At 29.3% G+C, this 16,459-nt stretch overlaps 1 protein-coding gene across 1 annotated transcript in view; it reads left to right on the top strand.

Moving 5' to 3' along the window:
* The window catches only part of Faa (fumarylacetoacetate hydrolase), a 93,644-nt gene that overhangs the window by 43,919 nt on the left and 33,266 nt on the right, over positions 1 to 16,459 (top strand). Inside the window, exons 4-5 of the mRNA XM_075362406.1 lie at positions 1,218 to 1,358; positions 11,862 to 12,109. Coding sequence (XP_075218521.1) covers positions 1,218 to 1,358; positions 11,862 to 12,109 — 389 coding nt within the window. The remainder of the gene's footprint in view (positions 1 to 1,217; positions 1,359 to 11,861; positions 12,110 to 16,459) is intronic.

The following is a 16,459-nucleotide window of genomic DNA, read 5'->3' as shown; positions in this document are numbered from 1 at the left end:
GTTTTATTTAATTTTGTTATTTTAGTTTTAAGTTTTATATTAGATCTTTTATGGTTTTTAGTTTTTTTTAATCTTTTGTTATCCAAGAATGGGCCCTTTACACCCATCTTGGACTTTGTAAAATTCTATTTACTTTGATCTTATATTAGTTTTTACCTTTGATATTAGTTGTAAGTTTTAATCATCTTTCAGAATAGTATTAAAACATTTATTTGTCTATATAAAAAAAAGGATCCGGGCGATAATAACGCACAAGCATTTTTCGCCCAAAAAAAAAAAAAAAAAAAAAGATTTCACTTATGTGTTCTAGTCATGTGTTGTTTTTTTTTTAGTAACTCATTTAATATGATGTTAACGGTTTCTCATACAGGTATATTTGCATAGAGATTATTTATATCAAATTAATTTTATTAATAAGTTGTGTTTTATGCTTTACGCATGAGCTATTTTTTAGTGTGAATACTAATTTGAAATTTATGCTGTAATGGTTCTGTCCATTTATCTAGCCAGTCTGTATGTTGGTGTTGGGGGGGGGGGGGGTTGGAGTTGGACTGTAATAGATAACAGGTATAATATATATTTATGTGTCTGGATTATGTAGTTTTAGTTGTGCTTTTAGGGTAGATTATAAGAAGTGTATTGTTTAAGGAAATGTTTGTGTTGTAAATTATGTGTTTTGTAGGATATCTTATAATTTCTGAATACATAATAAATATTATTATTACAAAAACTGTGTAGTAGATGGTTTTCTTTGCAGAAAATATATTGTATTTTTCCGAAAGGCTGATAATTTTTAAAACCTAGCACTTGAAGCATGGTTGTCAGTTTAAAAAAAATAAATTTGTGAATTATCAAAACACAATCATGCCAAGCTTGATAAACATTGAAGAATAATAAAGATTATAAATGAAAACATGCATACATAATTTATACAATAAGTCAAGAATAGCCTAGTAGTGTTGGCAATACTGCCAAGTCTAGTCAAAATAGACTTCCCATCTGTTTAATCAAATCATATTTTTCAAGCAGCATCTAAGTGATGTAAAATAGTTATGAAAATAATTTTTATTTAATTTAATCCCATCATTTTTTATCTTACTTTTATATTTAAGTTTTGAATGCATATTTACATACATTCCAAGTAAATAATGCAAGCAAGGGAGATTAAAAACTTATTAAAACAACATTGTAACATTATATGAAATTTTTAATTCCAGTGTGTTTGTGAATCAAGAAGATGCAAAAATGCACCTTCCTGTGCATATTGGGGACTATACTGACTTTTATTCTTCAGTATTTCATGCAATCAATTGTGGAAAGATGTTCAGGAAAAATGATGCACCTCTATTAAAAAACTGGTAATATATTTTTCAAATTTATTTGTATAATGATGTCTATAAAAATAATAATTATATATAAAACTAATTTACACTTTTCTTACTTTTCATTATTTACATTTTCTGCATGCTCTGAGTTGGGTCATTCAAGAAACATCTAATGGCAATTTTTATCGATAGTATTTTGAAATTTCATTTCTTCTAACTGATATATAATGAATTAAATCTATTATTATGCTGATTTTTAAAGAAATTTCAAACCAGTAAAGCCAGATTCTTTGGAACTAAGAATACTTGTAGGTTATAGAGCAGTGCAAGCATACCTTTTGTCAAATCTGCATCATGAAACAATACACACTGCACTTGAAAGGTCATTAATAGAATAAAATACATATCAGTCTGTAGAGAAGAAGAGTTATATAGTTGTATATTAATTTTAATACCTTCTTATTTAAAAAGGGGAACCAAAGAATAAATTCAGGCAACCATCAAATTTTAATTACAGAAAAAAATTTATCTGATGAAATTTCTGTATGATATTTTTCCTTTAACTTACCAACAGCATGTTTCAAAATAAATACAATTATTGTATTCTGGATTTTACTTTCTTAAAAAAAATAAAAAAAGTAACAAAAATAAAACACTCTTTTATAAGTTGCTTTCATTATTGTAAAATTATGAAATTTTTACGCAGTAGAGTTCAAATTACATAATGACTGGTGAAGTTTGATCTTACAGTATGTACTCCTTTTGTATAAAATGATGTACAGGCGATTTTCAGAAGGAAAGGTAAATAATTTTGGAACTGATTCTCTTTCAAATAAGAAAATAGATCATACAAACATATGAAACATCCGAAAGGTTTTCAGGAATATAAATCTTTTTCGGTGAAAATGCTTTGTTATAAAGTTACGGCTAGCGAAAAATTTCACCCGAATTCAGTTCTCCCAGTGAAATGAGATCATATTGAAAATGTTAAGGCATTATATTAGGGGTAAACTTGATGTTCTCTTTTGTTATTTGACCTGAAAAATCAAAAAAACAGATCCCAGAACTGTATCTCTCACAGTTTTCATGATATCCAATGTAATCCAGAAATTTGGTGACGAAAGCGGGTTTTTTTTAGGTTTGAAGTACCATAACTTTGTTAAATGACTGATGACTGCATAAATTTTATATCAAAGCTTGTTAAAAATTGATAAAATAAATTCTGAGAAAACTGATGTAATAAAATCTATAAAAAAAAAAAACAAACTTTTGTCATTAAAAACAAAAGGTAACAAAAAAATGTTATCAATTTATAAAAATTAAAAATAGCTATTTTTAGAACAATAAATGTACACATTTGAAAAATTAAAATACTTTTAATTTACTTAAAATATATATGTCCTCCTCTATGAATCATGAGACCTTGCCGTTGGTGAGGGGGCTTGAGTACTCAGTGATACAGAGTAGCTGGACCGAAGGTGCAACCATATTGGAGAGGTATCTGTTGAGAGCCAGACTAAGGAATGATTCCTGAAAGAGGGCAGCAGCTTTTTCAGTAGTTGTTAGGGGCGTGAGTCAGGACGACTTAAACGGCCATATGAACATCACTCAGTCCTCTGAGTACTGCGCAGCTGAAAGCAATGGAAAACTACAGCTGCTTTTTTTCCAAGAAAATGTGGCTCTCTGCATTTTCATATAGCAATGATGGAGGCGCCTTCCTTGGTAAAATATTCCGGAGGTAAACTAGTCCCCTGTTCAGATCTCCGGGTGGGGACTACTATGGAGGGGGGGTCACCAGAAAATAAAAAAATAACATTCTACGAGTCGGAGCGTGGAATGTTAGAAGTTCAAAAAAGGTTGGTAGGCTGGAAAATTTAAAAAGAGAAATGGATAGGATAAATGTGGATGTAGTAGGAATTAGTGAGGTTCGGTGGGTAGAGGAAGGCGACTTTTGGTCAGGTGATTTTAGAATTTAAACTCAGCTTCAAATAATTGGCAGGCAGGAGTAGGTTTCATAATGAACAAGAAGATAGGGAAGAGAGTAGAATATTTCAAAACGCATAGCAATAGAATCATTGAAATAAGGATAAAATCAAAACCTAAACCGACAACGATTGTTAACGTCTATATGCCTACAAGCGCCCATGATGATGATGATGAGGTAGAGTGTGTATACGAAGAGATTGATGAAGCAATTAAACACGTAAAAGGAGATAAAAATTTAATAATAGTTGGAGATTGGAATGCAAGCATTGGAAAGGGCAAGGAAGGAAATATAGTAGGTGAATACGGGCTGGGCAAAAGGAATGAAAGAGGGGACAGACTTATAGAGTTTTGCACAAAGTATAATTTAGTAATTGCCAACACCCAATTTAAAAATCATAATAGAAGAATATACACTTGGAAAAAGCCAGGCGATACTGCAAGGTATCAGATCGATTATATCATGGTTAAGCAAAGATTTAGGAATCAACTCGTTGACTGCAAAACTTACCCTGGAGCAGACATTGATAGCGACCATAATTTGGTGATAATGAAATGTAAATTGGGATTTAAAAACCTGAAGAAAAGGTGTCAGATGAACCGGTGGAATTTAGAGAAGCTTGAGGAAGAGGAGGTAAAGAAGATTTTTGAGGAGGACATCGCAAGAGGTCTGAGTAAAAAAGATAAGGTAGAAAATGTAGAAGAAGAATGGGAGAATGTTAAAAAGGAAATTCTTAAATCAGCAGAAGCAAACTTAGGCGGAACAAAGAGAACAGGTAGAAAACCTTGGGTTTCAGACGATATATTGCAGCTGATGGATGAACGTAGAAAATATAAGAATGCTAGTGATGAAGAAAGTAAAAGGAAATACTGACAATTAAGAAATGCTATAAACAGGAAGTGCAAACTAGCGAAAGAAGAATGGATTAAAGAAAAGTGTTCAGAAGTGGAAAGATAAATATGAACATTGGTAAAATAGACGGAGCATACAGGAAAGTTAAGGAAAATTTTGGGGTACATAAATTAAAATCTAATAATGTGTTAAACAAAGATGGTACACCAATATGTAATACGAAAGGTAAAGTCGATAGATGGGTGGAATATATTGAAGAATTATATGGAGGAAATGAATTAGAAAATGGTGTTATAGAGGAAGAAGAGGAAGTTGAGGAGGATGAAATGGGAGAAACAATACTGAGATCTGAATTTAAGAGAGCATTAAAAGATTTAAATGGCAGAAAGGCTCCTGGAATAGACGGAATACCTGTAGAATTACTGCGCAGTGCAGGTGAGGAAGCGATTGATAGATTATACATGCTGGTGTGTAATATTTATGAAAAAGGGGAAGTTCCGTCAGACTTCAAAAAAAGTGTTATAGTCATGATACCAAAGAAAGCAGGGGCAGATAAATGTGAAGAATACAGAACAATTAGTTTAACTAGTCGTGCTTCAAAAATCTTAACTAGAATTCTATACAGAAGAATTAAGAGGAAAGTGGAAGAAGTGTTAGGAGAAGACCAATTTGGTTTCAGGAAAAGTATAGGGACAAGGGAAGCAATTTTAGGCCTCAGATTAATAGTAGAAGAAAGATTAAAGAAAAACAAACCAACATACTTAGCGTTTATAAACCTAGAAAAGGCATTCGATAACGTAGACTGTAATAAAATGTTCAGCATTTTAAAAAAATTAGGGTTCAAATACAGATAGAAGACCAATTGCAGACAGTCGCATACCGTAGGATAGCTACGTTGGTTCTTTTTGTTTTTAATAATAAAAAAAATGAATTTCTTTTGTTTTTTATAAACATCTATGTTTGTAGAATTAAATTTTCTACAAGTTTTGATAATAAATTTACGCATTTATTAGTCATTTAACTAAGTTGTTATACTTCAAACATGAAAAAAAAACTTGTTTTTCGACACCAAATTTGTTTGTTTTACATTGGATATCATGAAAACTATGGGAAATACAGCTCTGGAACCTGATTTATTCAAATTTTCAGGTCAATAAATATAAGGAACGATCAAGTTTACCTGTATATAACACCTTAAAAATCTCATTTTGACCTCATTTCAGTGGAGGAAATGAAATCCGGGAGAAATTTTTTGCTTGCCATAACTCAATAACAAGGCATTTTCAGACATAGTTTGTATGAACGTTTTTCCTTATTTCAAACTCTAGAATCAGCTCCAAATTATTTCCCTTTCCTTATGAGTCATTCTGTACTGTAGAGTACATTATAATAGGGTGCTCAAATTACATAATGACTGGCGCAGTATGATCTTACAAGAGGTACTCCTTAAAATAAAATGATATATTATAGGGTGCACTAATAAAATTGACAATTGTGTTTAAAATACTATAAAAAAAAAAATATTTGATCCTGATCATTATCCTGTAATATTTGGTGTAGAAAATTGTACTGGCAGATCTAAGTACAAGGTTATAAAAATAATTATCTATGAAAACCTAAATCTAGATTTAGCTTCTAAGAACTGAAATTCAGTTCTAGAGTACAGTAATCCTAATCTTGCTTTAAATTGTTTTGTGAATACATTACATAAATACATAATAACTCTTTATTAAAATGCTACAAGGTTTAGCCCAAAATAGCTCCCATTAACCCCTGGATAACAGCTGGCATTGTAAAATCAGTTAGGATAAGGGATAAATTACATGTAGCCTTAAATAAAAAAACAAGTTTTATTTAGATAAATATAATCTTCCTTCTGTGGATCAAGTTCATATTTACAAGCATTATTGTTTTTTTTTGAACATAATTATAAAACAGGCTAAACAGTATTACTTTAAAACGCAGTATCTAGAAGCTGGTAATAACACAAAAACCGTTGGAATGTCATAAATAATATCTGTGATAGAAACAAAACAAAAGCTTCCATTACCAAAATCAAATATGACAATGCTGTAATTATAGATCATTAAGGCATAGTAGATACCTTTAAAGACTATTAAACGCCACATTTCCTTCCCTCTGGTACACATTTTTAACCTCTCGTTGAAGACAAGCCTTTTCCCTGATACACTAAAAGAGGCTGTTGTAATTCCTATTCATAAAGAGATTGACTCTGTTGATGTGAATAATTACCACCCAATATTTCTAGTACCCCATTTTGCAAAACTGTTTGTAAAATGTATTAATAGGAGGGTTATGCTATTTTTGTCAAAGCATGAAATCATTTCTAAAAATCAGTTTGGCTTCCAAGAAAAACATGTCTCTGATGATGCCATGTATAATATTTCTTCTCATTCCTATTGTAATGTTGACAAATCTAAAAGAACCTTAGCCATTTTCCTGGATTTGATGAAGGCTTTTGGTACGGTTCAACATGGTATTTTGCTTGATAAATTGCACGGTGTGAGAGCTTGTAGTAGAGCGCTTAATTTCTTTGAGATTTGCCTTTCTGGGAGAACACAGTGCACAAAAGTAGTGAATAATAAAAGTATCTTGTCCAATGTCTTTATTGGTGTCCCACAAAGGACTGTTCTGGGGCCTGTTCTAATCCATACCTATATTAATGTTATATGTAACCTCAAAATGGATAACATGAGTCTAATTTCATATGCTGATGACACTGTGCTTGTTTTCTCCGGTAACTCTTGGATTGAAACCTTTGGACTTACAAATGAAGGTTTTGCAAAGGTCTGTTATTGGTTTAATAACAATGTTCTAACTCTAAACATAACAAAAACTCTTTACATAGCTCTTTCATATAATTCCCACTCTCAGCCTCCTCCTGATCTTCATATTTGTCTGCATGAACAGTTAAACCCATGTCAGTATACTCCATGCTCTAATGCAAAAATAAAAAAGCTATCAGTACTAAATATCTGGGCGTTATTGTTGATTAAAACTTATCTTGGGCTCCCCATGCATGTAATCTTGCCAACAAATTACGAATATGTTTTTACATATATCATAGATTAAAAATTATTACCTACAAAAGATGTACTTAGCATTTTTGATACTGTAACTCAGTCACTGATACTTTATAGTATTGTGGGATGGGGTAGAATTTTTGATAGTCACGTTAGTCAAATTCAAATAGCCCAAAAATATGCTCTAAAGGTTATTCTAAAGAAACCCTACACATATTCTACACACCTCACATATAACTCGAAAGTTTTGAACTGTAGGCAGTTGTATATTTATAATATTTTAAGTTTCTTTTATAAAAAGAGTTTTCAGTTTCATACTTATTTTATAAATAACCAATCGTATGACCTCAGAAATATTACTAGATCATCTTTGTGGCATAAGAAATTGGTCAGAAACATGCTGACTATATCTTCATCAAAGTTCTTGCTGCCTTTCTAAAATCTTGTTCTAAATATTATATCTATAAGAAACGTTTGAAATTGTGGCTTTGAGATGACAACATGAGAGATTTTTGTTCTTTACTCATTAACAAAAATATTTGGGAGTTAACTGATTACTTCCTAACATTTTTCTCTGTTTCTTTTGTTTGTTTCATAAATATTGTCTTAAATGTATTAGTTTACTTAAGTTGATTTGCAGTCTTAAATTACTCTATTACTTAAATTTATTGTATACTTTATACATTATATACTTTATATATTATGGATTTATATATCTTGTTTTTGATATTCATTATTCCTTAGTTGTATAATGGTAGTTCGTATTTGATTCATGTTTGAATAATATATTTTAATATGTTTGTCATATGGTTTAACTATATTCACTTTTACTGTTTTTTAAATGTTTAATTAAACAAATTTGTTTTTCTTTCGAATTTGTATACAGGACTATATGAAAAAAATAACGATACTCTTTGTTGACAAATTTCAAAATGGCGCTCGTTTCATTCTCTCAAACTTAAATATCTTAGGAATTATTCAATTTATAAAATTGTGTTGTATTATAAAAATTAAAATCATTTTTTGTGTGAACAAAACGCCACATTAGATATAAAAATCCGAAGACAAACAAAAGATTAATTGCAAAAAGTTGGCTGAAACCGATATGACGGCCATCTTGTTTTTTTTATTATCGTGACTCTTGATAATTGAATCAAATTTACAACCAATTTTTTTTAATTTCGTTTAGCAATTAAAATTGCTAAAATTAGCAGTTTTAATCAGAAATCACAATAATAAACACCAATATGGTTGCCATATTGGTTTAGGCCTAGTTTTTGCAATAACTGTGTATAATAAATGTATATATATATATTAATATATATATGAGGTCTATAAATAAAGTAGACTAGTCTTTTTTGGCAGCCAAAGTGATAACACTGTAAAGTTACTAGTAAACATATGGTTATATGAAGAGCTGATTTATATTAGGTATTAATATTTCTAGTCTATTGTTACTATGTGAGACATAAACAAACTTTGTGAAACAAGTTTTTGTTGTGCGTTACAAAAATGAGTGATACTAATTATGAACAATGTTGTGCAGTCAATTTTTGTGTTAAACTCGGTGAGAATGCTACTGAAACTTTTTCAAAATTGAAAAGGGCATATGGAGATGATGCTCTGTCATGAGCCCAAGTTTTAGGTGGTTTAAAGCATTTTCAGATGGCTGGGAATCAGTAGTGGATGATCCACGCTCTGGAAGATTATTAATGCCAAAAAGTGACAACAATGTTGAGCGAATCAGAGACTTGATATAGTACGACTAGCAGTTAACTGTCAGAATGATTGCAGAACAATTGAATTTGAACCGTATCACAGTCCATCAAATTTTGACAAATTAATTGGACATGAAAAAAATTTGTGCAAAATTGGTCCCAAAAAACCTCTCTGTTGAACAGAAAAACAACAGGGTGGAAGTGTGCTGCGATCTTGTAGGGCAAATTGAACTGATCTTGAGTTTCTAAAAAAAATTTATTACTGGTGATGAATCTTGGATATTTGAGTACGATTCAGAAACAAAATGTCAGAGCAAGGAATGACACACTTCAAACTCACCATGTCCCAAAAAAGCAAATATGAGCAAATCAAAAATTAAAACCATGCTAATTTGTTTTTTCGATAGTAATGGCATTGTCCATAAGGAGTTTTTGCCTACAGGACAGACTGTAAATCAATGTGTTTACCGAGAAATTCTTGAAAGACTGCGGAAAAGAGTTGCCCACATGAGACCATTCATCAAAGACAACTGGATGCTGCATCATGATAATACACCTTGTCACACTGCACTCTCAATTAATGAGTTTTTGGCAAAGAAAAACATTCCTGTAATTCCTCAACCACCTTATTCACCTGACTTATTAGCAAAATTTTTGTTTTTGCTTTGTCTTTATGAAACGTAGTTTGATGATTTTAAAAATAATACTTTCAAGCAAATTGGTTGAAAATTGGGCAAAATATGATGAAAAACTCGTGTCATAAATCACAGATTAGTAACATATGTTAGTATAACTGAAAGTATATTCAGAAAACTACGTTTTATAAAAATCCCCACCCCTGAAAAGGCTCTTCAGATTGACAAAAAAACAATTTTTACCGTATATTGTTATTCATTACGAATCGTTATGTGTTACATGTTTACCGATATCATTTATCAGAAAAGATATTTATAGATCTCAAGTAAAAGTGACGTATTTATGACCACAAATTCCTTTTTTTTTTGTGTGCCGTATATTATAATTTATTATGTGTTTCAATACATCGATATGTTGCTACTAAGATAAGCTATTTTTGTAAATAATAAATAAATCCATAATCGTTATAGCAATTATAATACACAAGTCACACACACACACATACACACACACACACATACACACACACACACACACACACACACACACACACACACACACACACACACACACACACACACACACACACACACACACACACATATATATATATATATATATATATACACACACACACAAGCACACAAGCGCACAAGCACACAAGCACACAAGCACACAAGCACACAATCACACAAGCACACAAGCACACAAGCACACAATCACACAAGCACACAAGCACACAAGCACACAAGCACACAAGCACATTTCTGAGAAAAAAATGGTCATATTCTGAAAGAATAACACAAAATAATAATAAAGTTTAACAAAACAAAAATCTGATAGCGTCAAGTAAAAGGGTTCACTTAAACAAAACCTTAATATTTAATTAAAATTTAATGAAACTACAAAAAAGCTTTTGGAGTTTCTGACTGCAAAAAAAAAAATTAACAGTCTATTATTGTTTGGTAGATATTTAAAAAAAAATGGTGCAAAAAATCATTTCTTTTTTTTTTTTTGACACCCACAGTTCAGATTAAAGCGTTATCTTTAGTGGTGCACTCTGTAGTAACTATAATTTTTCTCTAATATTTCATTTTACCAAAAATAATTTATATCTTACATATATTCAGATATTTATATTTTAATATTAAAACAGAAATAACACAGCGATCCGTATAATAAAAAATGCTTTTATTTGCTGAAAGGGATTATTCACAAATTATATAATCCACTTGTTGAACAGGAGATTCACTGTTTAATTATCAAATTAAAAGGTTCTGTTGATTAATTTAATACTTATAAAACTAAACTAATGGTTACTTTTACACAAGGCTTCACATTCCTCCTCATTCTAGATGATGTACAACTGAGCATTAGTGATGAAGAGGAGGGTGATGACCATCTGCTAATATGCAGTGTGGGAATGGTGACCAAAGTGGCCTAAAATGATTTTACGATATTTCTATGACCCTTCCCAAATTTCTTTGGGTTAGATTATTTTTATTTTATGAGTGAATATCTATGATATACTATATTTAAAAATATAAAAAGGTTTGTAATTAAAATTTGTGGCATACTTGCCTAAATCCATTGATCTTGCAGACTTGCCAACTTCAATGGTGGTATAATAGTGGGTATCTCTGCCTTTCATTTGTAATATTCTGCTTTGAATCCCAGTTAGGCATAACATTTATACAATTTGATGTTAAAAATTTTTTTATATTTTCCCATTCAAAACTTTTAAGTTTAAATGGTGAATAGTCATCTAAAAAAAATATAACAAAACTAGCAACATTATACTTCCGTGCTGTACTATAAAAGGCGGTTTTATTTCTGTATAATCTTTGGTTTGTGACTAAATAATTTATTTAAGTTGATCTAAAGCTCTTATAATTAAGTTATGTGAAAACTGTTAAAAGTACTATTTGTAGTGGATAATAACATTAAAGTACGGGTAGATCTGTGATCATGAAGACCCAGCTTTCATAGTAGAGACTTTCTTTAGTTTTTCTCTTCTAGTATTGAAAAGTGCTGATCTATGGCAACCAGTTAATTAAATGTATCTTTGGTCACATTTTATCCATGCACTTTATTTTCCAAGAGACTAGTTCTTTACATGTTTCTATTTCTGTGGAACTATCGGGTACTAAAACTATGAATTTGGAGGAGTGGTATTTTGAGGAATGACTTATTTCTCATTTAAGGTCACTTGTAAATATTTCAGGTATATTACCTTAAAGTCATAAAAAATTATAATTTAACGAATAGTAAAAAAAATAAAATAAATCTTTCTTAATTCTAGGAAATACTTGCCAGTTGGTTATCATGGTCGTGCCTCTTCGATTGTAATTTCAGGCACACCAATTCATCGACCACAAGGTCAAGTATGTGTGGGTGAAAATCCTGACTTTGGACCGAGTAAGTTTGTTGACTTTGAATTGGAAATGGGATTCTTTGTTGGAGGAAAACCTACAAAGTTAGGTGAACGAATTTCAATAGAAGATGCAGAAGAGCATATTTTTGGAATGGTTCTCGTTAATGACTGGAGTGGTAATGTATACAAAAAATGAAGTAAATCAGTAATAATTATACATGAATATGAATTAATGAATACAATACTGTAATAATATGACCTGAAAGCTTTGTTAAAATTAACAATAATTTTATAACTGATTTTTGATGACAAAACAAAGGAACAAATGACAGATTTACTTAAAATGAATGCTTTTATTTATATCATATCATTTTCAGTTACTCTTACAATCTTCCCAAGTGACACTTTGCAGTGTTATTTTCTATAACAGTTGCAGTTGAAGCTGTTGCTGGCAGTTTTTTGTGTTAGGAAGGTACTAATTAGGGGATGATTTTTTCCAGTTTCTTATTAAATGTATATTAGATTTGAATTGAATCTTTACATTTCATACAGTGTTGTGCATTTACGTATTTCATATATTCATTATGTTAAGATGTGGTTTATTTTTTATATTGGTAGGATATTTAATTTTTGATTTATTTTTATTTAATTTGTATTTGTGATCTGTTTGCATGAGGTGGTTGGCAAATGTTGACATTGTTAATATGGAAAATACGAAAATATATCCCATTTATATTTGTAAACAAAGGCTCAGAGAAAGTAACTTACAAATTAAAAAAAATCTGGTTACAATGTGGCCAGTAGAATAAACAAAACAACCATTTCACTCAGAATTCACTAACAAACAAGCAAATACGACTCTAAAATATATATAATGAACTGTATAAATGGTACTATGTTCTACATGGATTAAATAGTATGAAGCTTAAAGCAATACAAAATTACAATGAAATTGTAAACGAAATGGTAAGAGTCTTGTAGATATCATTTATTCTGCTCAAAAAACCAAAATTTATGTTATATAAATAAAACTGTTTTTAACAAAATGATACCGATATCAAAAAAGGTAAGACACAGTTCTATTATCAAAATCTGTTATTAATTTAGAATTTTGTTAAAAAAAATAATGTTAAATATATGTAATAAACAATAAATATACAATAATAGATAATGAACAATATTTAAGCGTTCCATATAATAAGCAAAAAATAGAAACAATTGTTACCAAACTCTTACCGGCCCAATTTCATTCATTAAACAATGCATAAGAAATGTATTATTTCTGTAAATGTGATATGTATTACATATAAATGAAATTGGGCTAGTAAGAGTTTTGTAACAAATATTTTTATTTTTTGCTTATTATATGGAATGCTTAAACATTGTTTATTATATATTATTGTATATTTATGTCTATTACATATATTTAACATGTATTTTTTTTGTAAACAAAATTCTAAATTAATAACAGATTTTGATAATAGAAATTTAGAGTCTTACCTTTTCTAATACCAGTATCATTTTTTAAAAACAGTTTTATTTATACTACAGAAATTTTTGTTTTTTGAGCAGAAGAAATTATGTCTACGAGACTTATCGTTTGGTTTACAATTTCCTTGTAATTTTTTTTGGATATCACTGTGTTTTGTTAGATTATTCTTTTATTTTTTTTATGAATTGCTGATTATTATCTTACGGATTTAATATTAAAATTTATTGCCTTTTATTGTCTTATGGATTTACTATTAAAATTTATTACCTTTCTAGAACAAACAAATATATTTTAATTTCTTGGCCAATTTTTTTGTTGATAGTCATATCATTTACTTCATACCATATTTTTCCTTTTGAAATAAAATTAGTATAATGACCTTCATGAATTAAAGATCTGTGATGTAATATTGCAATTATTACTTTGTAAGTAGTGTAATCCTGTATTTTTATCATATCCGTGGACATACTTTTTTATTATTATTAAATGAAATATTTTTATTTCTCCATCAATTAGTTCAAATAGTTGAAATTGTAGAATAAAGATTTTACCGATTGAATTTATTTCTGTTTTATGTAACAAATCTTTGTTGCCACACTTTCCTGCTGTTAGTGTTTTTTGTGTTTTATTAGCAGTTAAAATCTCTTGTAAACTAATGCTTTTATTTTTTTTAATGATGTGAAAATCTGTTAAAAATAATAATTGCAATTGCTGTTTTTAAGATGCGCTCTTAAAAACAGCATTTAAAAACCCTTTAATTTCCATATTTATTTGTATCAATACATTACTTAGATCAAAAGATATGCAGCATTAAAGACAAAAGTGTCCTTTTCTCTTTGAAGTGGAATATTTCGGTTCAGAAAAATTATAAAAAGACATACAAAAAAATAAATTGCAGTTTTAAGTTTTTCAACTGTTTTAATGCAGTTTACTGAAAAAATTTTGTTTCTCCCATGAATTTGATCAAACACAAAGAAAAACTTTCAAATTTTTAAAACTTTTCTTTTTACTGATTTTTTTTTTAATTTGATGTATTTTGAAATCTGAAGTATACTGTCAAAAAGTAGAGTATTCAAGCTTTAATTTTTTTTAATTTGTCTCTAAGCCTTTTGGTTGCAAAGTAGTTTGAACGCAATAATTTTTTATCATAAAATATAGGTGTCCCTTTAATTTTTTTACTAGTGTGGTAGGTATTTTATTTTAGTTTGAAATATCAGGAAAACATAATTTTTGCCTTTTTTTTTTAAATTAGCCATCACTTTCCTAGACTCCCTGAACACCCCTAATTTTCTGTGGTCCTTCTATCATCACCCCCCCCCCCCCCGCCCAAAGACCTCTCCGGTGCTCACAAGGGGACGTTATTCCCACTTTGTGAATGAATGATTTAATGTCAGTCTTTGATATTATTTTTCATTAGAAATTTCTATTTAAAAACATTTTTTGTTAAAACACTGTAGATATAAATACTTACGGATGATAATGGTAACAAACCTTTTCTGTGTTTATATGAACCAAAGTTTAATGAAAAACACTTCATGCTTAAAAGAAATCATACTATTGAGTCACAGCGATCATACTATTTAATCACAGCTTTTCATGATGATTTGTGTAAAAATTAAATTAAACCTCTGAAAAAGTATGAATTAATGAATTTTTTTGTAGAAGACTTATTTCTACCTGTTAAGTGTTAAAAGTTGACAGTCTCTAAAAACTCATCAATAATACTCATTTCTGTTTCCATGCTGTAGTTTGACTAACAAAAGAAAACACAAGACAACTATTTTACATTTGTAAAAAACCATTGAAAAAAAAAAATTTACAGTATATAGAAAACTAATCCTGTTCTTTTATAATTATTAAAGCAATAATAAATGTTTTATTTATATGTTTAGAAAAACAAAATCTTAAGCCCTTTTTTCTATTATATGAGCTTTTCAAGTTTTGTAATTTGATCAAATAATTTAAAGAAAAATGTAGTTAGCACAGTAAAACATGGGTTTTTATTGTTATCTTCATTAAATTTCAGGCTGATTTGATCATATTTTTTTATGTAAGAAGGATTTTTTAAAAAAATATTGATATCTCCTTCCTCAATAGTAATACTGAAATAAATTTTTTCATAGTAATAAATATGTTTATAATTAAAAAAAATTCTATAATTTGTAACTCATACAATTTTAATGGAAACAATGAATGCATAATGAGTCAGTCACCTGCTGTGATCTGGCACTTCAGATTACACCTGTATGTATAGTCTAATCATTGTCAGTGGTTCTTTTAAAAAGAAGTTATTGTAATACTCTCATGTACTGTTATTTATTGTTTTTACTTTTTCTTTTATTTGGAATTACTAGTTGATTGTGTAAATAATATTAGTATCACAACCTATTAAATTTCTTTTTTAGCTGCTAATGTTGCTTTTGTATTAGCATTATTAAAAATATTATTTAAATTCAAAATAGTGTGATTTTAGAATTTGATAGCTTCATTTAATTTCATTTTGGAATATTACTTGTAAATCATTGTTTTGTATTTAAAATATTTTAAATATGAAAACTCTCCGGCTTAATTGACCACTTTCTTTAAATATATAATTTTGCATTCATAATTGATGCAGTTGATAAATAAAACAAGCAAATAGCAAGACTTTTTTTGATTAAAGTTAGTACTATTGTTCTTCTGAGTGAATGTGACAGAAAATAATTTAATGTAAAAGTAACATTCCTTTCAAAATAAATCAAATGTTTTAAACAAATACATATTTAAATTAAGTCAACATTTTTTTTACTCAAAGCCTAAAATATCTTTTCTTATATCAAGGGTCTAAATTTCTGCTCATGGTCTTAGATCAGTCTTGAATCTCTTGTCATCTCATATGTCTAACAGTTCACAAGCATATGGCAGTAATAAAATTATTAATGTTTTGAACAACAGTTCTCATTAACTCAACATCCATGTTTCAACAATGGTAGTTATGCAACACAAGGGTCAACATTCTAAAGATTCTTTGGTCATTCAGTCTACAAGTGGGCTT

The sequence above is a fragment of the Lycorma delicatula genome, chromosome 4 (assembly GCF_047948215.1).
Source record: "Lycorma delicatula isolate Av1 chromosome 4, ASM4794821v1, whole genome shotgun sequence".
In the NCBI taxonomy this organism is placed as follows: Eukaryota; Metazoa; Arthropoda; class Insecta; order Hemiptera; family Fulgoridae; genus Lycorma; species Lycorma delicatula.
This window is presented reverse-complemented; position numbering and strand designations above follow the sequence as displayed.